The following is a 27,954-nucleotide window of genomic DNA, read 5'->3' on the forward strand; positions in this document are numbered from 1 at the left end:
TACAAGCTAGCGAACGGTTAGCATACGTTTGGCAGAACTATGTGGATGTTACAAGGTAAGAAACACGATTTAAAACTAGTTTCTTGTTTCTCACTTCTCTTTCCAGGACGGTAGTCTCAATGTTGCAAGGTTGGTTTTCCGCCTGAGGACGCTAGGCGCAGCGGGGAAAGTCACCATTTTCACCGGAATAGGTCATTTAACCATCCAAATGATTTCTAAACTGGTTTATTACGTTGAAATAGTTGCCAAGTACCCCTTTAAATCCATAGATCATTTGCATGCATTGCTGCAAATGCAAACACAAGGGCGTGTTTCCCAGACTTTGCGTCTTTTGATTGGACACAGTCTAGGCACACGAGGACCGAACGAACCGAACGTTAAATCAAAACCGGAAGCAAGTTTCCAGATTTAGTTGACCCCAACAACCGTGGTACAACACTATTTTCAGGTTATCTTCAGAAATCACCGTACTTTCTCTTAAGGTAGGTGCATTTTACCACATACCAGACAATATGAATCGCTGTATGCAGCCGAGTAAACTTTCAAATATGCTCGGTTGTACTATCAGTAACGTTAGCTGGAGCTGGAGGGGGCGGGTGACAGGACAGGATTGTAGCTAGCTGGCTGTATTTTACCAGCTACTTGTCACAGAAAATATGTTCTATACACGATGTTATGACACTGATAGTTTAGCAGGGAATCGCATCATTCTGTAGGACAACTAGACTAACTGTAGCTGCTAGGCCTACTGACTGCTTCTCGGTTTGGCTTGGTGCCTTTTTCATGACGTCATACTGAACACGTCCAGACAAGACAAGCCCAGTTCAAAGATTGTTTGCCCAGTTTACTGACCAATCGATATTACGGAAATCACTAAGCATCTGTCCAGCCAGCCACGTGAAGGACCCACGAATTAGGCTACTCTCTATTTTCTGTATACAATAATAAACACATTGACATAATGTGTCGCGTATCAATTTTGTAATACTAGGCTATACAAACAAACTTGTTCACACAAACATACGTCACAGACCACTTGGTGAAAACAATAATATCGGGGTTTTGGTCAGTTAACTTAGAAACATCTGTTTACTTTGGATAGGCAATAGTTATACATCATAGGAGTGATTAACGTCAAAAAATATAGACTGGAGTAATTCAACATTTGACACCTCCGACATGTTTACTGTTCTAAAGACGTCAAATAGCCCGTTATTAGGCTGCCAAATTGATAGCCAAGGAGCCAGAAGTGGACACACATGACATGACTATAAAAACCGCGCTTTCATTATACAAACACGACAAAATAGTTTTATAACCCTTGAGCCAGCTCCTTACTATGTGATCTCAATGGCGATGCAGTGCTTGTTTGCACCTCAAACAGCATGGCATAGCCTACATACACCCACAAATTCCCGCATGTTTGAGTGAAAGAATGTGTATGATAGGCCCTACATTAAAAAGTTTGTCTATAGACTGCCATTTTAAATTGGTCAAGCCAAAAACCTTGACATGGCTGAACAATATTGGCTTCATACTGTGAATGTCATGAGGTTGAATAAGTTGCATGGCATGGTAGCTTATTTCATCTAATATACAAACACATGGTGTAAATGTGACAGATGGCACAGCAAGTGACTTAACCCTCCTGGCCATTGCTGACTACAAACTCATAATTTAACTAGAAAATGCAATTGACCGATCCCAAGCCCCGCCCCCTTTTACTACGTCACAATGAGGACGCCGGAGGACCTCGGTCAACCTCGGTCAATTTTGAATTTTATAGTGTCCATTCTGTAGCCTACAATACGCCGGTTATGTGAATGCTAATGCTTCTTTTGCGAGTAGCCTAAGTAACTAAATAACTAAAGAGCTCAAAAAGGTTCAAATATATGCCTGGGATACTTGTAGAAGTGACATCCGATATCCTGACCGTGTGAAACGTTGACAGACATAGGATAGGCCTAACTTTGCATAGGCTGCTACTTTTCAGTAAAGAAATCTGAGTGTGTACGAAAATGTTCCCTTTTTTGTGTTCATAACTACAGACAAAAACATAACTAAACCTGGTTTCCACTGTTGAAACGACAACATAAGCCTACGCAAAAAAATATACCTACCTTGCAGGAACTGAACTCACACTCATACAATTGAAAGTACGCGCAAATAGGCTACACCTTCAATCACTTATCGCCTTACACACAATACGAATACTTTCAGCTTTTAGACATAGGCTACCTTGCCATGTTTAACTTGGGATAGAAGACTGTTCACAGAAATAAGCTAATGACCATTTTTTCAACAAACGGAATAGACTACTGCGATGCATCATTGATGGCTGAACGAGAGATAGCCAATGTCTTCTAAAGATCAAATCATGTGCCGATTGAAAACCTTGCTGTATATGCTATGCAGTCTCGAAATCGCTAATAGTAGGCCTACTATATTGCCCACATTTAAATTAAGTATAGCATAAGCGGGCACTGATGAAGTCTTGTGCAAGACAAATCACGTCTGCAAACTGCAGATATGTCGCGGCGTTGTATGGGTGAACTTCGGGTAGATCTAGTGGTTTCTTTTCAATAACCTACATTGTATCATGTTTATTTGAACTCTTCCTTCTAAAGCAGCCATTCAAAATAATAAGTAGGCTATCGGCCTACGGGTTTAAGCTATCTCTCCACCTCCCCAACATGAGCTGCTTAACAGGCTAGCCACTCTCCCAAGTTGCGTGGGAACTTGGATCTGCAGCACTTGGACCAGTCTTTAATTAATCCTCGGTATGGTTAGATTTTGTTATGGACACGTCAACACCATATGTTTGCACAGACCTGTTTATTGAATCAGTCACATCTGCAGCAAATAAGGTAAACTACCTGCTTGTGATAACGTGCTAATTGTTTATCCCCAGTTAACATGCATCCCATTAAGATCCGTAACACCAGATTGGTTTGTCCTCAATTTGTGGTGTTCCACCTCGTTGATAACAGCAGACATTGTGAATGTGTCCTTCCGAATACTGAAGGCCTTTCTGGCCTCTGTTTTTTGAATATATCAATATTACTTGACGCCCAGAAATCTAGCATACACTGTTACACTCTGCTAAATGGTGCTGCGTACCCATGTTGAACACGCGTTCTCGCACACTTTCCTGCAAACTTGTCCGACTTAGCAACAGTAACTATGGGACTGACAATGGGAGGAGGGGCTTGGGATCGGTCAATTCACCCTTCGCTAAGCCACACCCGAAAACCGCCACAGGCCAATCGTGGCTTAGCAACCCGTCACTAGGCACGGGAGGTCTGACAAGCTTTTTGAGTTTTGCCATGTCAACCTGAAGACTGAAGGCCTGTGGGTCACGAAGGGCACTTATTTGGATGTGTGGTGCCCTAACCCACGTAAAGACACAGTGAAATAACATGTTACACTATAGAAACATGATATAATTGGGAACACATATTGTTCTAACTATAAAAATGGCATATTGCATGATATTTCCATAACCGCGAGATACACAATAAACTTCCTTGTATCCTTGTATCCTTGTACACGCTTCATGATAACGGCAAGAAGTTGTTAACAGACATTAACCAAGATGTATAGCCCATCAGCAATCTATTTAAAATAACACCTATTTGAAGTACCATTCATGATATGTTGTCAAATATTGAAGTTGTGGGAAGTACATAGCTTAAATGGATGTTTCTTTCGTCCCCCATGCCTGTTCCATTAATTCTGACCAGGAGAGTCGAATGAAACAAAACGCACATTCGACTTCTGCTTAAATAACTCATGAACGGTTTTGTTCAGAGATGAAATTCCAACTGTATTTGACAAAGGACAGATGTAGGTTGCTAGTGTCAAAATATTAGCTTTCAGTGTGGTACGATGTCTGTAAATTACATTTCATTGAAAAATCCCGGTTCTCCCCCTATGTAATAGACGTGCAGGGTCCTAAAGCTTGTCAGGCATAGCAACAGTAACTAAGGAGGGCGGGACTTAGCGAAGGGTGAATTCCAGGGAATTACCATTGCATGTAAATGCAAAAAAGCTGCTGTGTAACATTATATTACTTACAGTATGATTATTCAGATTACACAGTCTTACAGTATTCTTGAAAACCACTTACTTGGTTAGATGTTAGCTTAGAGTATATGACAGTCAGTAAAAATAAATGGTCAATTCCAGCCTGGCGGGCCATCCTATATCATTGAAATGTATAGTCTGGAATCGAACCATTTACCTCGCTTAATCCAAGGGGCGGGCAGAGAATTGTCTTTCAAACTGCCTAGGCATGCAATAGGCCAGCGCCACGACCATATCCATTATCTGGTCGGCAAAACGGCAAATACATCCTTCTTCGAAAGGAATTACTTAAGTGCATTGTGTTGCTCAACTTTCAAAGAAAAGCACAAGTCCAACTCCTCCAAAGTTGACGCCAACGCCGATTCAAACAACTCTTCGTTAGCCATAGCCAACAACAACAAAATAGAGCGCTGTGATTGGATGAAGTCCACGGCGTCAGCCAATAGAAATCCCTATGGTTTGATACTAGACGTACAGGCTGAGCAAATGAATTTGCCGCCGCTAGGGTGCGTCTAGATTTCTAGGCTAGGTCAATTCAATATTGATCAACATTCTTTGTTTTAATACAGCAGAATGATACTCAGAATACACTAATGAACACTTACCAATGTAAGCTTGAAGTAAAAAAATCACAGTTGTGTGTAATTAATATGTATGTATGTATGTATGTATGTATGTATATGTGTATATATATATATATATATATATATATATATATATATATATATATATATATATATATATATATATATACATACATATATATATATATATATATATACAACCATGCTAACCATGCTAACTAGCTATAGTGGGTAGGAGTCATAGTTGATGACAAGTAACAGTTACAATGGCTGAACAGTTAAAAAGTTCAGTAGTTTAAAGGGTTAAATTGTTTAACAGTGAAATATTGTAGTGAGGACTTTTATTTTGAAACAGTTTTTGGCAGAGGAAGCAGTTGAACAGGATGTGTAGTCTTAATAGGGCCAGTTTGTATGCTTAAAGCAAAGATCCTTGATTACTAGCAAGATGGAGCAACGTAATTCGTTACTATGGGAGCAAAACTGGACAGTTCCGGTCTGCATAAGTGGGAGTGTCACCCTACGTCACTAAATAAACTTTCTCTCTTAATAAGCAATAAGAACAAATAAACATAATTGTGTTCACAGTATTATTGTATATAATCGTGTATGATACCAATGAATCATTCTTTAGGACATGATATGAATAATTTAATTAGTCATGTGAACCGAGCTAGCTTGCTAGCTAACGCTAGCTTAAAATGCTATACAAGTGGATGGGAGTAGCTATGGCAATAGTACAGCTATGCGCTAACAAGTGACTAGTTGAAGGACTTCGCTTAAACTTAATATACTGTTGCAAATTCACTTGAATATAAACTATCCACTTTAACTAATGTCAGTAATGTTATTCAGCTAGTTGTCATTTCAAAGAAATTACACTTCTCCGTTTAAAATGTTACCTTAGCTAAGAGGCTAGCTAGCATGCTAACAACCGGACAGTAACTGGCAGCAGCATGGTCTGATATTAGGTTATTTTATTACAAATCCGAACACTAAAAAATTACACTTTTAGGCTTGAAATGATCCCAAACACTTACAGATTATGACAAAATTTTCCAAAAAAACCTCAACAAATCCAGAAAGACATAATGACCAATTTATTGGTAAAATTCCACAAGTCTCCATTGACATTAGTGCAGCGAGGGTTTACTCTGGTCTGCATAAAGGGGGATTTTCCCCCCTCCCCCTTGCAATAATCGAACGCGGAAATTGTCGAACGTTTGCGCCTCTCGCTCCGCTTGAACCCTCTCTGGTTAAAGCCTGAGACTGGCAGTTGATCCAGGTGGCCGGAACACCTGGCATAGGATTCTAATTGCTTATTGTGATGTCATCAGCCCATGTTAAGTCTGTGGGGAAATTTTGAGTAGTTTTTAATTAATAGTTTTAAAAGTTACAAAGCTGAAAAATACATAGCCCACATGTCCTAAGTAAGACCTACGTAACATAGTTTGAATAAAGTTTCTACGTTAAACGGTTGAAGCTGCATTAACTGCGTTAGAAGAAGAAGAAGAAGTCAGAAGAAAAAGCCTTGGAATAACAGTACAGTGCATTTTCATGCACTGTAATTATAAGAAGAACAGTGATAATAGACCATTGCATTTACATGCAATGCAATTACAATGCATTACATTACATGCAAACACAGCCAACTTCAGTACATGTAACAGTAAAGCTTGACAAACCTGCATAGGCCAGGTCTGTGTATGATATTGTTGCCCTCTGAGCATCATTTTCACAATCTAAAGCTGACACATAAACTGGCCAGTTGTTATTTCCTCTTTTCTATTATAATCCACTTGCTAGAATCCATGATTATTTCATTTTCATAGTTACTGAAAGTAAGAAAGAACCATGCCACCAAAGAGAAGAGCAGCCTCATCCTCCAAGGCTGGGAGAAAGAAGGTCAAGGTAGAGGAAGAGGCTCCAAAGGACGCCTTCCAAAGCGCCAAAGAAGCTTTGAAATCAGCAGCTCCAGAGCAGAAAAGCCAAAGGAGGGTTGATGGCTGCTGTCACATATCTGCGGAGGTGAGGCTGCCGCTACTATGTAGGACGGCTCAGCAGGATAGAAAATATTGGGCACACTTGAGTACTGTGGTATTATGTTTTGTGACACTGTAGGCTATTGATTTGTAAAACGACTGTTTTTTGTTTGTTTTTGTTTGTTTTTTCCTGATATAGACATAGGATGTTAATCCCTTTGCTCAGATTGCAAAAAAAGTGCCTCATGCTATGATAATGGATGTTACAGGGAATGATGAATGCAAATGTTGATCCAATTTTTCTGATTGCATAAAAAGTAATACCTTGTAGTCTTGTTTACATTGTCACAATGTGTCTTAGTATATTAAATTGTAACCCCTGTATAGGGCTGCTAGAAAGAATCATTATCACGATTATTTTGTTCAATATGTGATTAAAACACAATTACTTAGTGAGTCATTTTCAAAACTTACATTTTTTACATTTTTAAATTGAATTTTAAATATAATCCAACAGAAAAAAATACATGTAAAATACATGTAAAAAGGTAATGCACATGACAACTCGAGACAATGGAGAGCATTGCTATAAAACTGAATGTAGCAAAATCGTTAGAAGTCATAATCACGATTAATCCATTTATTTGATTAATTGCACAGCCCTACCCCTGTATTATAATACATATTGTTATTCAGGTTCTCCAGATACACACAGCCCTAGGCCTATCTAGTATAGTGTTTGTTCTGAATGTAAGAAATGCACAGAAAGCATTTGCATGAAATAGTCAGGTGCATCTTCACAAATGTTCATTTCTGATATGTATCCAAATATACATTTTGTCCTTCAGAGTTCAGTAAACTGATACTGTCATTATTGCAGAGCATTTACTGTCTGCAGTGTTGGACCAGGAAGTGTAACACTATCTTTGCCTGATTTGCTACTTTCCAGGTGCATGAAGACTATGATTGCATGCTCAATCAGACCAATATTGGCAATAACAACAACAAGTTCTATGTCATTCAAGTCCTAACATCAGGAAAGTCATACCACTGCTGGACAAGGTGGGGCAGAGTGGTAAGTAGCCATTAAATATTTTTCCCTGGAATGTAAGATTAGCCATAACAGTCAAAATCTCAATCCAAAATAAAACCGGAAGCTTAAATTGTTGAAGCCTGTTTGTTCTCTTTTTACAAAGGGGGAACAAGGTGCATTCAATTTATCTAGTCCCTTCTCAGATGTGAATAAGGCTATAAAAGAGTTTGAGAAGAAGTTCAAAGACAAAACAAAGAACAACTGGAGTGATCGGCAAAATTTTGTCACTCACCCGGGAAAATATACATTGATTGAAGTGGATGGGGATGAGGACGCTGAGATCAAGGTATGTATCTTGAGTATTATTTGCCTTAGTGGTGAACTTCAAAAAATATGTTTTAACTTGTCTAAAGGAAGAATAGTCATTTGCTTTTGTTAGGAGACCTACTCTTTAATGGTTGGAGTCATATATGCATTTTACAGGTGGATACGGTTGATGCGCCCCAATCAAAAGTGTCAAAAAATGTCCTACCCTGCACCTTGGATGTTCCTACAAAGAAGCTGATTGAGCTCATCTTCAGCCAGCAAATGTTCAAGGAAGCCATGGAGGCCATGAATCTAGGTGGGAACCATTTACATTGTTTTAATATGAGCCATAATATCACAATGCATATATTACACATCACCTCAGTTTTGATCAATAGCAGATTAGCTGTTTAATCTCAATATATCTAAATGTGAAAAAGAAAGTACACCCTCTTTCAATTCTATGTTTTTTTTATGGTGTCAAAATTCATCTGATCCTAACCAGGTCTTAAAATTAGGGCGATACAACCAGATTACCAATAACACATGATGTGTCATTTTTATAATAAGCCAAAATACTGAAGCAGTGTGTGAAAAATTGGTACACTCTTACTGCTTCCATTGAAATTAAGGAGGTAATGAGCAGCCAGGTGTTCACAAGTGGAAAGTGTAAGTGGAAATCTGCCTAGGAGTGGAAAAAAAAAATTTGCAAAAAAAAAGAGCACCCTACAGTCCTCCTACAGTCCCCCCAAGAGACAGTTGTTTCTCACACACACATTTATACCTTGCACGGTATCATAATCTCATTGTGTCATTGTATCATTACACCTTCTCTGCACACACACATGACTTGGTCAATACAATGGGTTATTTAAGAACCAAGGACATTAAGAACATTTCTAATGTCATACAACATGATTTGCCATCTGAACATCACTTATCGGAACATAAGTATCAAATAATAAGAACTTTAAGAACTAGGTTAGTTTCTACTGGAAGAATGACTTCACACTGCAATAGAAGTATCAATTATAAGGAACATCATGCTCCTAGTCGACATCATTATTGTTGCTATTTCTCACGTCAATTCTTGCAAAAGCTTCAACACACAGCTTTGTGAAATCAACCTACAGTAGTCTAGGCCTTTTTAGTAAGAGTAAAAACAATTATCATTGATTATTTTTTAGATAACATTCAAAGCTCAATAACAACTGCTACTTTCTGGCATGGCTAATGGAAGTAAGACTGCAGGGTACCACGACGACGAACATCAGTTGTGTAGCAATGGAAGCCACCTCCAAGGGACATGGCATGTCGGATGTTCACCTTGACGGTTTTAATGCCTTTTGGAGGAGAAATGAATTTTAAATCTTTAGAACCACAAAAGACCTTTGGTAAAATTCTGCCACAGAGGGAAGTCGTTTAAACTTACCAAGACTCTCAAACATTTTATGGATGGTAGTCTCATTGGCATCAACCATGACTCGTTTCTCATCCAGCATCAGGACATTCATGGACAGCCATTTTGAGGCCATCCACATAGGATGATCTACCAAGGGAGCAATGATTACATGACAATATCCATTAAAACAAAAGTAGGACATATACAGGGAATCTACTCCAAACTCAACTGTAAATGATAACTTTGAATTATTTATAATCACGTTATAAACCCACCATCTGGAATCAGAGGTGTTGGGGGTTTTACCATTGTCCAGCCTGCCTTCTCAAACATTTCAATCTGAAAGAGAGAAGTTTCAGTTAGCTTCCATTGCAAAGTCTTGCAACATTATACTACAAGATGGGAGCACATTTGCATGTCCAAACAGCTTTGCTGTAGCATAGTATGTGACCTAAGCAATGGGTTACCTCTGGGAGATCTCTCACCACATAATTCTGGGAGCACATAAATTACATTATGTATTTTTCCGGGGTATTAAAAAAAAAAAGTTTGCGCTAGTATGAAAGATAAAGTTTATAACGTAACAGTACATTTTCTGATTACATTACGTTATTACTGTCAACCGGGGTGGCTTCGGACACTTTTTAAAACATTTTTGGAATTTATTTAGAAACCTGAAAAAGAAATCGGCAAGTAGGCTATGAGACTCTGACTGATGATTGCATTCAGGAAGCATTGCACCATTTCGACAGTGGTTTACACCACGTTAGTTTCAGTTTTTTTAATAAAAAATGAAGACAATCTATTCTCAACAATTGCTTCAATCATCGGAGAGGCAAACTGCTTATGAATTTGCAAAAAAACTTTTCCTTTTCTATAAAACTTTGGTCTGGCATAGTATTTCACGTTGTAAATTCGGTTTGTGTAGAACAGAAAATTGGTTGCTACGGAAACGTGATGTCACACTTTAGTACTCTATATCGGCAAAACAAACGTATCGGCTAACAAAAACTGAAGAAATGTAATTATCTGCATTTAGCAGAATTGAACATTTCTGCCAATCTACCTCACAGATAAGATTTCAGGAAGGCATTATACAACCCTGTTCAAGTAGGATAAGACTGACATTTTCATGTGAAAATGTAAGTTTAAAAATGTGGCATATTTTTTATTACCGTATTCACCGGACTATAAGTCACACTTTTTTCATAGTTTGGCTGATCCTGTGACTAATAGTCATGTGCAGGGGTGAACAGCAACTAAGTACATTTACTTGATTACTGTACTTAAGTATGATTTTTGGTTATCTGTACTTTACTTGAGTATTAATATTTTTTGAAACTTGTGACTTTTAGTCTACTACATTTGAAAGACAAATACTGTACTTTTGACTCCACTACATTTGAAATATGAGCATGAAGTATTCGTTACTTTTAACCACATTTGAGTCTTTGAATGCAATAATGCAATTGACCATCTTGAAGTTATTTTTTTTCCCAATAGTCCAATTTGAACTTGTCTGAATTGGCTGTGGTAATGATGGTGACAATAGATTCTTCATCAGAACATCCTCCATGTAGCCTGGAGAAACTACACAAACTTGTTTGCGATATGAGTAATAGGCTACTCTTTGCAATAAGAGTAATAGGCTAATTCCCTTCATGGACTAAAAAAAGATGCCTGCAGTCCAACATTGGCAATCGGCCAAAAAGTCATCCAACATGCCTTCCAGTGAAGCTTAGAGATTCATCGCACACCTGAAAAGATAACACTTTGATGAATGTTTTCCACTTGTACCCACCTGGTGACATGGGCGAATAGGGTTGGACAGCACCAGGCCAGGACCAATAATGTTGAAAGTGCCATCAATGTGCATGGGATTAGAGTCCTTAAAAGAAATGATGTGCACCTTGTATGTCGGGGCAAGGTGACGACGCATCCATTCAATACCCATATAATTTGTAACCTGTTGGGGGGAAAAATGGCCTTATCAGTTCATCAAATTTACTGTGTGAAAATCTGAAACTAGTGCAAGCTGTTGGTACACTGCAATAGGTTACCCTTTACTCGTAATTGTAGTGGAAATCATTTACAAACCTGACTCCTTTGCACAAAGATATCTGTCCCAGCCCTTATGAAATCAGCAGCGTCGAAGCAGGGCTCATGCTCAGTGGTCACAAACTTGCCCTGGGCTGCTAGCTTGTGCCTTTCCTCCACAGTGCGATAGGGGTAGTCCTATGCACAATGATAGGAATTAAGGATAAAGGAAATACAAAAATAAGAATGTTCATAAAACTACCATATCTTTCAATGACAACTTAATCTAAATAAGGTTAAAATGATTACAGTTCTTTCATCATATATATATAAGCTATGTATTGTTTTTTTTGACTGGGATCACTTTGTATTGAAACTTTCATACCTGATCATACAGTTCATCAGACATGGTAGGTTTTGGAGCTGTGGTCCACTTTGCCCCTCTCCTGAAGTATTCCTTGATGAGAGGCCTATACGCTCTGTATTCAAAGAACCGGGACCTCCATGCCATTGGAGCCTCGATAATCTCCTCCCCAATGACAATAAGTATATCTCTAGGCATGGCAGCATACATCCCTGCAGGGAAGTGAGTAGTCAGAACATTGTGTAACAGGCAACACTTATGGTGTTTTGGATACATTTTGTATAACAAAAAGTTTTAACTTTACCAGTAGATGAAAAATCTGGGGTTTTGTATTCGAAAGACCAGTCAAGGGGTTCTGGCCTTCTCACAGTAACACCCTCATGGCGGAGAATATTGCACATTTCCTCAATTTCAGCAACAGCTTTCTTCAAGTGGTCCTTGGGGAAAGGCTGGCCCCCATATTTTTGGTAGAAGGGCCGGTACTTCTCATTAGTGTGGGCCTGTCAAAATATGGCAGCAAAGTAAGTGGTCTTGTTTGAAGAGAAACAATGAGAAAACCTCAACCTGCCTTGTGCCGGGTCTGTGGCATCTTGAATGCATTCAAAGCTTGGTCACTACCTTGATCTCCACAGTGAATGGAGGGACACATGCGTTCTCGGGTCGTCCAACAATGACTTCCTCCAATGGGTCCCATTCATTGTAGGCGCACACCGGGATCTGTTGGGGTGCGAGATCAGTAGCAGGTTCCTCCACTGCAATACGGGGCGGAGCAGCTGAGCTGGAAGTGCTCTGGAAAGCCCTCTGCACCCAACCGGACATGGTGCGGCCAATCTGGATAGAACAGAGGCACACATTCTTTACAGCTCTCACAACATACTTCCAGCCGTGAAACTTTGAATCTTCTTGAAATCTTCAGCTGTGGCCATCACATAGCCTACGAGTCATGTACAGACATGCACATGTCAAGAACTGACACGTGGTCTAGTCCTCTAAACAAATTGGAACTTTTTGAAAGAAATCATATGGTGGTGAAACATTTTAGTCAAACTGTGATATGTAAATTATGATTCCAAGAAATTGATGCATGCGCAATTCCTTCATAGCTCACATCTGTGTACACATGCAGCTGCGACTACCAGCTATTTACTGTCAGTCAGCAGTGCATTGCTAACGCTGATCCAGCAACTTTAATTAAGCAAAATAGAGTTTATCAAAAAACAATTGAACAATCAAATGAAATAAGTTGAATGAAGTTGTTTTAAATTGTTGTTCAGCAATGTAAATTCCGACCATTGGTTTCTTAAGTTCCTGTAAAATGTTTGAATATATCCAACTAAAGAATAAAATATGGTACTGCTGTGTATACTAACCATAGCTCCAATCAGATGGGCTGCTTCAGCCCCCCTGCTACCATCTCTGTGACACCTTACTCGCAGCATTGTCCACGGCTTTTGGCAAATATTCTGCAAACTAGAGACGGTCTGTCTTCTCTGACTCTGGGAATAGATTGCAAGCTGTGTGGGTGTGCTTTTATATCCTCTTGGCTTCCTGGTATTGGTGGATACAAGTTTAACAAAATTTGGTTCTGCCCATTGTTGTCTGCTGTTTATGACAGTTGTGACGTGCCTTTTCAAACATGCTATTCCTGTAGTGAATTAAATGGTTTAGAAATAATACATGGTGTGTTACGGCTGGTCTTAGCCATAACATAAAATGGAGGCAGACAACAGAATTAAGTTTTTTCGAAGGGTATTTTATTTAAAGTAATGAAAGATAATAAACATATGTAATCAAATGTCTAGGGGAAAGAAAGATAAATGAAATGTATCCGTGCGATGCCTTTGTCATTAATAAGAAAGAAAGAGGAAGATGTTAAAGAGAATATGCCCATACTGAGGGTGCTTAATAACTAATTGACGCCGCCAGGTCTGCACTGACTACACAGAACCTGATGAGGGCACAGGGGGTTGTAACACCTCCCTTCCAAAAAGAAGGTTTCTAATAGGAAACCTGAAACAAAAACATAAACAAGGACAGCCTGTGATCCCAACTAGTCAATCCCCAAGATCTCCACATCCTTGGCCCTAGGACATAGAGGTATTTGTGGAAGCGGGTGCGCACATCTAAAATACGTTTTAACAGGTGCCAGACAAAATGTGTCGGAGAGAGAGAAGGAGATGCACACTGTATATGGGCTCCAAGAGATACTTTATTTATTCTAAAAAGGCAACGTTTCCATCTCAACAGATCTTCATCAGGCAAATAAGAACTGGTAGGGGTGGCCTAAGTCACATGACCTTGTAATAAGGCCTAGTAATCAGACACCTGCCTTAAAGCAACACTAAAGCAGTTTTCCTCTGTCGCACGCAAGCTATTTGAGTAGATATATGATGAACTGATGAACAAGAGGGGGACAAAAACTGGGGGAACTCTTGTGGTGACAGCTGAGCTCTCTTGCAGTTCATCATTTGGACAAATAGTGTCCTATCAGTGAAGTATGATGTGAGACATTGAGCACATTTTCATGCCGGGAATAAACCGTTTTCAATCAGTTTATTGCCCAAATTCCATTTATGACAATGTTCTGTTTAATCTGTTTACATGCAAGTAGAATGTCACGTTTTGAGCATATTCCTGTTTACATCAGTCGACATTATTCCAAATAAGTCAGCGACGCAGCCCACAAATAGATTCCCAACATCATGACGTAAATCCTCCGCTGGTGGAATTCCCTCTTTTGCCTGAATAATACAACATTCAGGGCCTTCCACCTGTATTTCACTTGTTCAGGCGTATGTCGATAGCCAGCCTCAATAAGTTTTTAAAAACGTCGCTATTACGACATTTTCTCCCGTCGATGAACTCCATGACATTTGCATGATTGCAAGACATAAGTTTATCTCCTCGTCTTTCTAAAAGTGTATGCGTTGTTTCGCTATGAGACAATTGGTTGATTGCTTAATTCACACAGAATTATAATTCTGTGCGAGTGATCATGCGCAGGCCTACAACACTCTACAAGGTGTTTTCATGAACCAATATTCTGTTTAAAACAGGCATATGCTAAGGTGTGCATCTGTGCAAACAATTTATTAGTAAACCAAATATGGCCTTTTTCAGTTTATTTTAATCAGAATAAGGTGTTTACAAGACACACGCATATTCAGTTTATTCCCAATAAACTGATTAGAAATAGAGCCCGACCGATAAAGGATTTTGAAGGCCGATACCGATACAAATATTTGTTGATTTAAAAATCCGATATTCCGATATATCGGCCTATATATATATATTTTTTTTTTTTTTTTTTTTTCAGAAACGCTAGTTATAAATCAGTAGCCTACTTTATTTAGGCAGAATAAGTTCGTTGTGGTTTCCAAGCTCATTAATGTTAACGTTAGCGGTCTTCCACTGATATTCATGGAATTAGATAGCTTTGTGGTTAGCTAGTCTATGAGGAGCCCTAATTTAGCAATGGATAACGTCATACTGCAAATTGTAAAACATACGCTTTCAAAATAACAGGCCGGGGAGAGATGATACCAAAGATTGTTAAGGCGGAGCAAGATACTTCGTCGTAGTTCATGCAAAGATAATGAATGCGTAGCAAGATTGGTCGTCCTAGTTCATGTCTATGAGGGCAAAGTGGAGTTCAGTCAGAGACGGGCTCTGGTTAAGTTCCCGTCTGCACAGGGGCGTGTCACTGACGTATGACTTACGTTTGAACGCCTTGGTTCCACGCCAGATAAGCCGGAGTACAAAATAAACTTGGTGTACACCTTCATTAATGTTGATTTTCTCCCGACTGGAGGGTCATACTATCACGACATTCTACTGAAATAGGGAGGAGGGTTTGAAGATCATGATACCATGTCCGAAATGTGCATCCATTGCTCAGAAAAATAAGGCTTTGACAAATTCTGGGAAATTCTTGGATTCTGCCATAGACCTCAATGTTAAAAAGAGAGCCCGATCACTGCATAAATGTGTGGGTGTACTGCTACCCTATTTGCATAAATTTCCTGGGACAAGAAATGGCCTCTCATGAAGTATCTTCGTAATCAACCATCTTTGGTTCATGTCTATGGGCGCGAAATGGGGATCGAATCCTGTCTGCATAAAGAGGCGTGTCGATGACGTATTGATGAGCGTACGTTGCAACCGGCCAACAGCAGCGGCATAAATAACCGGCGCACACCTGATATAAAGTCGATTTTCTCCAGACTGGAATGCTCAGCTGTAGTTCCTTATCACCGTGTTACGACAAAAAATCAAAGAGAGTTTAGCGGAGTGAGTGGATGGGATTTGTTTTTTAGAAAAAATATATCTCGGTGCACATTGGGATCTTAATTTAATGCCTTCCATATGTTAGGCACTGGGGTCACCTCTATTGCTTCAAGTGGTCATACCTTATTTTTAGGATCAGTTGAATTGTTTTGAGTTTTTGTCGTAACACGGTGATAAGGAACTACAGCTGCATGTGACGTCACATGTTTGGGCTTTAATCTCTAACTGATCAATACGCAATTTGCTTAACTGGCTTAACATATTTTTGTAATAACGGAACGCGGATGTAAACCGCGTGGTGATAACCTTTATGTCAGGATAACTGGTGTTGTGCTTCTACTCACATGAAGAGCTAGCTGTAAGTGTTAAGTGTCAATGCTAACCAGGCTAATAAACAAACCATGCTACCGTGAGTAACGTTGAATGGTAAAGTCACGTGACTTCTTTTGTAGTTCTTTATGAAACAAGGAGCAATTTCGATTTTCTGGCAAAATAGGGTCTGACATTTTCACAGTTAGAATATTATTACTGTATAGACACTGACAAATATTTTTGGTGGATAACATCGCTGATTTGGCTTCACAATATTTTTTTTAAAAATAGGTCTATAGGACTTAACATTGGAGCTGCTCTTCAATAGGAACGCAACCACTTGGGGCGCTGGTTTTCACTTTCCCTCCCTATTAAAGAAATACATCTTCAGTCACATTGTCAAAAGTTAAAAGGACAGACAGTCAACTACACTGTAACAACGTAACGTAATTACTAGCTAATTCCGATTCACTCTTGGCTTATTTAACAGCAGCAAAACTGGACATTGTTTTCACGAATTTTGTCATGCTTATTTGAGTTAAGAGAACTGACGGGGATGTTCTTTTAATTGTTATTTCAAGCAATGTATGTCTCGTGACCAAATCACCATGAACACACTTCACTGATGATCTCACTCGCGGATAACTGGTTCTCTCTGCCCGACTCTGGTTGGATCAGCAGGTTGCAGGATGTGTGGCGCGTTATACACTAGTGTTGCCAGCAGGGACGGTGTAGAGTGCCCTCTCGTGGACAAACTATACAACGCCAACACTCATGACATGGTTGAAGGGTGCTTCGTCCGTTTCTATTTTATTTTTAAAATATTAATTTATCGGCCATTATAAATGCCGATACCGATAGTTTGGAAAATGCCTAATATCGGCCGATGATATCGGCCCGCCGATAAATCGGTCGGGCTCTAATTTGAATCCGTTTATTGGCTGCATGGAACCGTGCTCACTGATGTACACTGCCATGGACTGTTCAGAATTTTTTTTAACTGTGGTGTGAGATCTAGTGAACAGGCAAACAAGAGCCTGTTTAATCCCACAAGGTCGAGTATGTGTTGTCAACAAAGGGTGTTGCATGCATATAATGATATAATGAAGCATATAATGATATAATGATACCCACACCGGTTTTTTGGGGGGACACCAGCTCTAAACCAAATTTTCAGGTTCCACGATTTATTTTTTGTTGAAATGCTCCAAATGGTTCAAAATCTGGACGGTGAACCAGAACAGAACTGGTTCTCTGCTGGTGGAAAAGGCCTATCAACTGTCATAACATATAGTTCCAACCATTCTCTTAACTGGGTGATTTTAATTTGCACAACTCTACAGCCAGGTAGATGAACTAGTAATTAATGCGTAATTACTGAACTAGTAATTAAACGCCTGTTAATAAAACAGATTTTTCATAGGCAGGACTTACTTTCGTGTTTTCGTGTCAACCTGCTCACTTTACTCTTAACATACCTTTTTAGGACTGCCAAAAAAGATGGAGCACAAATAATGATGACCTCCTGTTTAAAGGCACCCTTAACAGTTTTTTTTTACCTTAATGCATAATGTTTCCAACATAATTTTGATGGCACATAACCTCATAACATTTCCTCACTCATAGTTCTTCTGCCATTGTCTGAGCGATCCTCTATTAGGTGATTACCGACCTAGCAACTTTCTTCACTTCAGAATGCATTGGTATTGGTGTACATGTATACACTACAGCAGTGGTCAAATGCGTCTCAGAATGCCCAGAATACAAAGCTAGCTAGGTACTGTATCTTAGCTATTCAGCTGTGTCAATGTTCTGATGTAAATTCACAGATATCAAGAAGATGCCCTTGGGAAAGCTCAGCAAGAGTCAGATAGCGAAGGGATTTGAGGTCATCGAGCAGATTGAGGAGGCGGTGAAAAGTGGCTCCAATCAGAAGTGTCTGGAGGAGCTCTCGTCCAACTTCTTCACCATAATCCCCCACAACTTTGGCCGATGCAGGCCACCCGTCATCTGCGACGCCGAAGTCATCGAAAAGAAGAAGGAGATGCTTCTGGTAAGGTTGTTTTGCCCTGAGCCTCCATTAAAGGGACACCAGGCAACATTTTCATGTTAATTAATCATCTTCGTAAGTCGGTATATGGTTAAATGTCTCATTACGGGGCGAATGAAGGCTCTCTCGCCCGCCCCTACTGCCTGTAGGAAGAATATCCCACTTGCAAGTTCGGTGTATCCTACCTGCCGACCGAAGCAGGATCAGTTTACAGCACAGAGGCAGGCTAACAAAACGCTAGAGATTGTTGCAAACGTGTGTATAATGGCAGAGCCGGCGAAGAAGCAGCAAAAACCCTTGACGGAAGACGCAAAGAAAAGGAAAAGAGCTTCAGACCGAGCTAGGAGGAGTTTCGTAGAGAATAAAACATCAGACTTGCCTGGTGTCCCTTTAAGAACAGCCCTAATAGAGCATTCTTAGACACAGTTTAGCCCAGGGGTCTCAAACTACCGGCCCAATTCCGGCCCGCGACCCAATGTCAAAATAATAATGTAATTCGGCCCTTGAGGGTATTTTTACAGTTTTTTTCAATCGCTAACAAGCGCTTACCCATACTTCAGATACTTTTTCTAAAACTCTTTACACAGACTCACACCTACAAAACACAATTGGCCAAATGGATAATTTTCTTCTCAAAAACACATTTTGTTAAAATATATACTAACACATCTTTCTCTGCACACACTAACTTTACCAAAACACTGGAAATCTGACTCAAAATTAAATTATTCTGTCAAAGAATAACACTTGTTTTCACTTCACAAGGTACATGCAGTCAAAAACATGTAATGTTCACATTCAAAAGCATTCCAGTAAAAAGCAAATCATTTTTTTTCCCTTTACTGTTTACTACAGGAGGTACAGTAGAAATACTGTTTACAGTATGATTCAAGTCAAGTCAAGTTTATTTATATAGCACATTTCATACACAGAGGTCATTCAATGTGCTTTACATAAACAAAACCAAACAATAATAACAAATAAAAGCATAGAAGGGCAATATAGTTAAAAGGTAAAGATCATAATAAAAAGAAAACATAAAAAACAAGGTAAAATCATTTAAAAATAAAGAATAATTAGTAAGCAAAAACAAAGGCAAAAGTAGTAAAAAAAGTAATAAAAGACAAAGTAGAATAATTATCAAGGCAGATTCAGAATTTGTAACTCGGCACAGTTAGCAGAAAGCATCTGAGAACAGTTTGGTCTTAAGTCTAGATTAAAAACTGGCTACAGTTGGGGCCTTTTTTAATGTCATCCCAAAGTTGGTTCCACAGCTGAGCCGCGATAGCAGCTAAAAAAAGCTGCTTCACCATGTTTAGTTCTAACTGTAGGTTTTACTAGCAGGTTTTTCACCTGGGACCTGAGAGGACGAGAAGGTGTGTACTGCTGAAGCATGTCTGACAAGTATTTAGGTCCTGCTCCATTTACTGATTTATAAACAAGCAATAGTGCTTTAAATTCAATTCTGTGACTTACTGGAAGCCAGTGCAAGGACTTAAGAATTGGAGTAATGTGGTCAGTTCTTTTAGTTTTTGTTAGAGTCCTAGCTGCTGCATTTTGTATCACCTGAAGCTGTTTAATAGTCTTTTTAGGAAGGCCTGTGAACAGTCCATTGCAGTAATCAACCCTGCTGGAGATAAATGCATGAATGAGTTTTTCTAAGTCATGTTGTGACATGATAGAACAGAAAAAGTTTTACAGTATTGCTTACAGTGAACAAAACATCCATGAAACATAAGAGCATTCTGAACAAAAAAACAACAGCAAAAAGCCCAGATAAAATGGGATCTTCAGGGTTAGGCCACAAGTTTTCATCAACATCGCATCTGATATTACAGTATCCAAGGCGATGGGATAATACCGCTTGGTAGCATAAGCAGAGGTTTTTATACTGTATCTAAGGTTTGGAATATTGTTTTTGCTATTGTGGGATGTTGTGTGTTAACATTCGTAAATACTGCAAAAACAATCCATAATTTTGTTAGGAGGTATAGCTTGTTTGTTAAGAAAATGTAAGCATTGTGGAAATGTGTTCACTGACTGCATATTGTGTGAAAACGACATGAAATGTGTGAATGGTATGGCCACAAAAGGCCGATGCTGTGCTAATTGTGTTTTTGAAAATGTGACAACTGGTTAGACAAACGCTTGTTAGCGACTGAAAAAGACTGTAATTGTGACCAACAACAACACTGAATAAAATAGACAATAGATCCAAGTACGGTGACAAATCCCATTTGTACTCTCCTCCACTACTGTAGTTGCTAGACATCCAGAGTTTTGATTCAAGCCCCAAATTCGCTGCACAAAGTTTTCATACTTGTATTAGGCTACACGTGAGAAACACGAAGACGTGCATTTGTTTGTAATGATGCGGAAGCGATGCAGTCAGTTTTGCACAAATTGAAGCAGAAATAGGCCTACACCTGTTGAAAAAACGTTCACAAGTGAATATATATATATATATATATATTTGGGCTTTTATGCCTTTACTTGACAGGATAGTGGAGAATGACAGAAAGTGAGTGAGAGAGAGAGTTGGGGTGGGATCCGGAAAGGACCACGGGGCGTGAATCGAACCCGGGTCGCCGGCGCACAGTGCAGGTGCCCCAGCCAGTTGTGCCACGGCTGGGGCCGCCTTTTGGAGATTATGATCAATCGTCTATTGACAGTGATGGTCATGGTGCGTCTGTGATGGTGTCCACTAAGCATACCATGCTTATTTCGACCCTCTGCCCAACATACCTGGAGGTGGCAGTGGTAATCGTGATGATAGTCCGTAATAGACGTGGTACAGACAAGCAGGGGTAGTAAAAATAGGACTCTGAAGAACTACACAGTCACCCAGGAACTGATTTGACAAGGCTACTGTACTTTATTGTAGGATTATAATAACGGTTTGTGGTTATAGGCTAGTAATAGTTTACTATTGTTAGTTTACATCTTAGGCCTACTGTTTTCCTGTTCATTTGTTATGTGGGTAATATGACAAAAAAGAAAGTAAACCTGCTCAAAAATGTTCAACATCCAGTATTTACTGAAAGGTGCATAATTTGAAGTGTTTGCCATCCAGTGGCAAATTAGATGGGTAAATTTACCCCCTTCATAAACTTTTGTTTATACTCTTTTTTACATTTACAGTAGGACTTTATATCTGACCACTTTCAAGCTTTTTTTAAATGTTAATGTCAAAATCCAATGGTGTTGTTTTCTTAACCCTGGCGCCTAAAGTTTGCCAGGTTTAAATAAGTTATGAGAGGAAAATATTTTTATTTGGTGTGAAACACACACATACCTGTTTTTATGCTTTTTGTTTGTTTTTATAATTTGTATTAATATTTATTTTATCATTCTTTTATTTATAAGCTAAGGTTGCTACTGTAGCACAGGTGTCTAAAAAGAGATAAGAAGACTTTTCTGTTTGCAGTTTTGTGTAGTATTTGAAAAAAAAAACATTGCATTTTCGGTGTCCACTACTCTAATTCATCCAAAACAAACCAGAAAAGGGACTCAAAGTGCTAAATACCGGAATTTTCCTTTAAAGATATTTACTGGTATGTTTGTCTCTCGGCTATAACAGGTTCTGGCAGATATTGAAGTGGCCCAGAGTCTGCAGGCAGAGTCGGGGAAGCCTCAGGAGGTGGAGATGGTGCCTCATCCTTTAGACAAGGACTATCAGTCTCTGAAGTGCAACCTCAACACATTAGGAAGCGATACAGAGGAGTTTCAGGTAGACATTCTTTTCATATTATTAACTTTTGCATTTGTTTTTGCGGAAATAACAAGTGTTATGTTTGCATATCTCTTTTTTTTAGGTCATTCAAAAATACTTGGATGCCACAGCAGCCGGCTACAGGAAAGCAAAGATTGTGGATGTATGGCAAGTGGAGAGAGAAGCAGAGGTGAGGATTGGGCCTTTCTACAGGCCAGGGCCCGGTTTCCCGATAACAATGCATACACTGTACACGCACTTTCGAGGGTTTTCTACGATTCATCTTACGTTCGTTTGTATTTTTCTGACTGTTTACCGAACATGCTCGTAGCGTAAAGACGCGTGTACTGCTTTCCTCTGTCGCACGCACGCTATTTGTTTATCTAGGACCGGCTTTGCAAATAACGATGTCCACAGACACGGTAGAGTATGCTGCATGATTTAATGAAAGTATGATGTATTGCGACATCAGAAGCAAGGCAAATTTGTAGTTTCTTATGTCTCATTCCATCGAACTACAGATCCGCTACCCGATCTGACAAACTTACATAGTGCGGTTATAGCCAATAGAGGCCCGCAAAGCGAATGCAGAAGTGCCGTTCACCCTGTTACGAGTTGATGAACCACTGAAATGATTGGAAACGATCCACTGAAATGATTGGAAAGTAAAAAAATTAAGAAATATCCAACCTTTAAGGACACCAATTTTCTTTGTGAATGAATAATGTATCATTTAATAATGTTCTTCCTTAAAATACAGGGGTCATAAGTATCGGCACTAGGGATCGACCGATATGGTTTTTTCAGGGCCAATACTGATGGTGGTGCTGACAGTGGTGTTTTTGCAACTTCAGTGTAGAGGATTGTGATTCATTGGAACTTCAGCAATGTAAGGTACCTTTCTTACCTTTGAAAAAGAGCTCCGTACCACTGAAGCCTAGTCTGCCTCAATGAGAATCCTACATTTTCTGTGTGTTCAGTCTTCGATCATTATTAGCTGCATTCGTGCTAACTAACAAATCACACGGTGTAGTGGGCGGGCCAATGCTCTCGACCACAGAGTAGCAAATGCAGGGAGTGAGAGACGCAGTAGCGCATTTCATTCTTTATCCATTTCAATATCGGCTTATCTGTGGAAAACATTATCGATATAAGGGTCGATATTATAACATTTATATAAAAATGCTAAATATCGGCCCTAATAATCGGCCCGGCCGATCATTGTTCGACCCCTAATTGGCACCCCTATGTTAAATTCCCACAGAGGCAGGCAGATTTTTTAAGCCCAGTTATTTCATGGATCCAGGATACTATGCATCCTGATAAAAGTTCCCTTGGCCTTTGGAATTAAAATAGCCCCACATCATCACATACCCTTCACCATACATAGGCGTAGTGCTATTTCAATTAGCCTATTAGCTGGTTTGATTTGCACTGAGCTCAATGAGAAGTAGCTGTTAAGGCACTCTTAGCCAGTAATGAGAAATCTGGACCACTCGTAGATGTACGAGTGTTTTCACGACACTCCTAAGCTACGATGGTTTCGGGAAACAGTCGGCAAATCTTAAGACATTCATAAGAGGGACTTTACGACCATCTTAGGCTTACGATGCTTTTGGGAAACCAGGCCCAGACCATTGGGCCTTTCTACAGGTCAGACCACTTTGTTGGCATATGGGCTTGCAGATTGGTGGGCTCAGAGCAGGGGTTCTTTTGAATGGCCTGAGGGAGAGTTGTTGACATGCCAGATAATTTCATCAGGTGGCACCTCTTCTAGAAGGGGATGGAATCGGCCACTTTGGATAGTATTGCATGCACATTATTGACTCCATCGTAGGTTACGTTCCATCAGTTAGCATCTCACGCCTGATTGTTCACAGGCCGAGCGGTTCAAGCAGCATGACCATCTGGAGAACCGGCGACTGCTCTGGCATGGCACCAATGTGGCTGTGGTGGCGGCCATCTTGAAAGGGGGCCTGCGGATCATGCCGCACTCAGGAGGACGTGTGGGCAAAGGCATCTACTTTGCCTCCGAGAACTGCAAGTCAGCCTCTTATGGTCAGTGAACAAATCACAAGCAGTCACACCCTAGAGAACTGTGCATAGATAACATACTGTTGTGATACTGAGAAAAGTAGGATGTATTAGCTTTCATGTTTTTTCTTCAGTGCGCATAAATTGGTCCACCCGACAAGTAGTTAGTTGTCATCCAACAATTCATTCACATGTGATGTGTGATTCAAATAGGTTTTCCACATGGGAAGCCATATTTTCAAAGTGATGCTATAACAGACTTTTTTTTATGTTTGTAGATAAGTTCCCTAAATGTGTAAATAATTCTGTGTGGTTTGAACATCATGCATGACTAGACTACCACGTCTCTGCTGTGTTTTTTAGCACACATCCTCACACATCCTCAGACTTTCAAAGTGTCAACCTTGTTTACATCATGTCGGCTAATTTATCACATTGTAATCACCTCCTTCCCAGTGGGCCCTAATAGTAATAATAATAGTGAAACCCGCACTACCAGACTCACCAACAGCTTCATACACCAAGCTGTAAGGATGCTGAACTCTCTCCCTCCTCTCCCCCCTCCACCCTCAGCTACATAACATCCTGGACATTGGACCCACAAATGGCCTGCACTACTCCACTTGCACACTTGAACACTTGCACACTTGTACACTTTACAACTTGGTGTTGTTGTCCTGAAAACACAACACTTCTGCTGCTCTTACATAACTTGCACCACTATGCCACTTTCTTCATTACTCAGGTCAAACAGAACTACCCAAGCCTCTTATTGGCCTGACTTTGCACTAGTTTTTTATTGACTGTCTATGCACAATTTCAACAAAATGTTGCTGCTCTTATTTTTTCATTATTATATGTGCCCTCTTATTTACTTATTTACTTACTTTTTTGTTTACTTGAATGTTATGTTTGTCTGTGGACTTAAAATTGGTAAAATATGTCTTGTCTTCACCGTGGGATAGTGAGAAACGTAATTTCGATCTCTTTGTATGTCTGGAACATGTGAAGAAATTGACAATAAAGCTGACTTTGACTTTGACTTTGACTTTGAAAATGATAACGATAACAATAATGATAATGCTAATAATAATGATCATTATAAGAATGATTCTTTCAGAAACGATGACATCCAGCTTTGTTTGCATGCTCACAAAGTGCATGTCTCCACCAGAGACTGCCCCTTTTATTAATATATATTGTATGTGAATTTTAATGCACCTTTTACCCAGTTCATGAAGAGAGAATAATTGTGCAGATTAACAGGCGTAGAAAGTGGTTGATGTAGGTTTGCACACATTTTTAAGATCTGTTTTGTTGTCATATTCTTGATGTCAAAGTTTTTGTTCTTTGCAGTCTCTACTTCCAAGGGCTTTGGAATCATGTTCCTCAATGAGGTGGCTTTGGGTAGAGAGCATACCATCACCAATGATGACTGTTCCTTGAGAAAGCCACCTGCTGGTTTCGACTCTGTTGTGGCGAGAGGCAGCCAAGAACCAGGTGGGAGCACATATAAGTTACCTCTTACCTGCTCATAATCCTTCTCTTTAACAGTCTGGCATCATTTGCCTGATGTGACTATGATGTGAATATCCCCTGAGACAGTCCAGAACTGCAGTACTCCAGCATGCATACTACCAAACACAGATGCCTACATGGGCCAATGCTATGATCAACCACACTTTGACAGAATGGTCATGGGTGTGTAGAGAAGTAGAGAAGCTAAAAAATACAGGCTATACCGCTCCTCATACTACCCAAAATACAACCAATATATGACTAAAACTATTGTCATCTATTTTGCAATTCAAGATCCAGGAAATGTAGTCCATTGCTTCAGTTTGTTTTCTAAAGTTAATTCCATCAAACACATGCATTTAAAACTACATCGTAGGGGCATTGTGCATACCCTGAGGAAGTGATAAATTAGCCATACTTGGCTGTTTGTCGGGTAGCACATTCTACTCTGGGAGAACACAAATTACACACATCCATCCTTGGCATCGTTGTAGGCAATATTTGAGCCAATCATTGGAGTTGTAATTGCTACATTAGTATTTGCACTTGAAAGCCACTAGCAACCCAGAGAATCACTGTGCTATTGCCAAACTGATTGGTCGGCGGCATAATCACCATCTGAAAATCAGGCCAGCATGACCAAAAACCATGAAACACTACAAGAGCGGTCCTGGAAAAGCTCTACGGTTCCCATGGATGAGTTCAGATAAGATGATCATCCTTTTGAACAGTAATGCCATCTGTTTAAATTCTACATCAGTTTGAAATGCTTGGTCTATTAGTTAGTGTTTCTGAGTAAAGTTTTGTACGTACATTTTGGAATCCACTTGTTGTAGGACAAATGAAGGACTTGTGTTTTTTTTTGTGTGTGTGTGTGTGTGTGTGTGTGTGTGGTTGTTGTTGTTGTTGCCGCCTTTATTCAGATCCTTCCAAGGACGTCTTCATCACTCTGGATGGCAAGAAGGTGGCTGTTCCCCATGGCCGTGCCAAAAAGCAGCCCCAGTACAAGGACAGCAGCTTCAGCAACAGCGAGTATCTCATTTATAAGGAGAGCCAGTGTTGCATTCGCTACATGCTCAAGCTCAGCATGTAAAGCCCCCATCCTGACACGCAGTCAGGTCACACGGGAGGAAATCCTCAAGTATCTGCTTTTAGTCCTCTGTGCCTTTTCTCTTCATATCTGATGATTCTGGTCACTTTTTACATTTAGTTTAGCTATTGACCCAAGTGCAATATTCACTTATGATAACTGACTATGTCTTCCAGCAAAGCCTGGTGTTGAAGTAAGAGAAGTTATGTCTCATTGAAATATTTTCTCATATTGCACACTTTAAAGTCAGACAGATAACTAAGCAAGGCTTACACTGTTTGATGGTCTATAACTGCTCCTTATTTCTTTATATTAGTCTAGCCTAATGCCGGATATGAAGGTTTTATTTTAGTAATTTTCTTTTTTGTTGTTTTCAAAGTCGCCAGGTAGACGATGAGGCTTTATGCATACAAGAGTTTATGCAGGAGGATTTTTGTTTGTTTGTTTGATGCATAGTAGAGTTGAATCAACCAGCATGAGGTTGTATTCTTATTACACTGAAGACACTTGGTTCACAAAGTAAACCAAGGCACAGAGATTGCCTTTAAAATGTTTTCTGTCATTGGGTACTAGGGAATACTATGGTTGTGATTCTGCCTTTAACCCTTGTTAAAACTGACCATAAGATGGCACTGTTGACGTCCATTAAACTGTTAAGTCAATGTGAGGCTGCCTGATCAATCTTTTAAAACCAGAGCTGCATTTCTAGTAGAGGAACCATTATGCTCATTCTGCATTTAGTTATGTTTTCAGTTTAGGAACTTTAGAGCATAGAATATTTTAAGTGTCTCTTTTTTTTAAATGTTCATGTGATGTCAGTGTTGGGGGGAAGGGCCAAAGGACTCCCATGATGCAATGTAATAGCATTCCACTGTCACCAAGACATTATGTCATAAAGCAGTTTTTAATGCACTTACCAAACGAAAACATTGTTCTGTACACTACCAGATAAAATTATTACTTGCGTGCCGCTGTTAACTGTGGTTAGAAATGTTGTTAAAAGTCATTATTAATGACATGTACAAAGTATACAGTATCTATATAAAGTGTTTCCATTAAGTTAACTGGTTTAGCAGGAAACTCACAATAAAGTCTCTCATGTTAAATTTGCAATGGTGAGTCTGAAATTGGTGTCAGTGACGTGGTGCACTATAGGACCC

General features: G+C 39.6%; 2 protein-coding genes across 2 annotated transcripts; one reads left to right on the forward strand and one right to left on the reverse strand.

Annotated features, from left to right (window-relative positions):
* Positions 1–295: 295 nt before the first annotated feature.
* parp3 (poly (ADP-ribose) polymerase family, member 3) lies at positions 296–27,904 on the forward strand. The gene is made up of 11 exons (XM_048254945.1): positions 296–482; positions 6,500–6,695; positions 7,599–7,724; positions 7,846–8,028; positions 8,166–8,304; positions 18,220–18,443; positions 22,021–22,170; positions 22,256–22,342; positions 24,033–24,210; positions 25,543–25,686; positions 26,628–27,904. Exons 2-11 carry the CDS (start codon positions 6,522–6,524, stop codon positions 26,795–26,797), a joined length of 1,575 nt encoding a protein of 524 aa, XP_048110902.1. The 5' UTR covers positions 296–482; positions 6,500–6,521; the 3' UTR covers positions 26,798–27,904.
* Positions 8,729–13,304, reverse strand: LOC125302015 (glycine amidinotransferase, mitochondrial-like). The gene is made up of 9 exons (XM_048254955.1): positions 13,162–13,304; positions 12,410–12,622; positions 12,096–12,291; positions 11,813–12,003; positions 11,488–11,625; positions 11,192–11,356; positions 9,666–9,729; positions 9,421–9,537; positions 8,729–9,331 (listed from the first exon to the last, which is right to left on the reverse strand). Exons 1-9 carry the CDS (start codon positions 13,228–13,230, stop codon positions 9,219–9,221), a joined length of 1,266 nt encoding a protein of 421 aa, XP_048110912.1. The 5' UTR covers positions 13,231–13,304; the 3' UTR covers positions 8,729–9,218.
* Positions 27,905–27,954: the final 50 nt, after the last annotated feature.

Source organism: Alosa alosa, chromosome 10 (genome assembly GCF_017589495.1).
Source record: "Alosa alosa isolate M-15738 ecotype Scorff River chromosome 10, AALO_Geno_1.1, whole genome shotgun sequence".
Lineage (NCBI taxonomy): Eukaryota > Metazoa > Chordata > Actinopteri > Clupeiformes > Clupeidae > Alosa > Alosa alosa.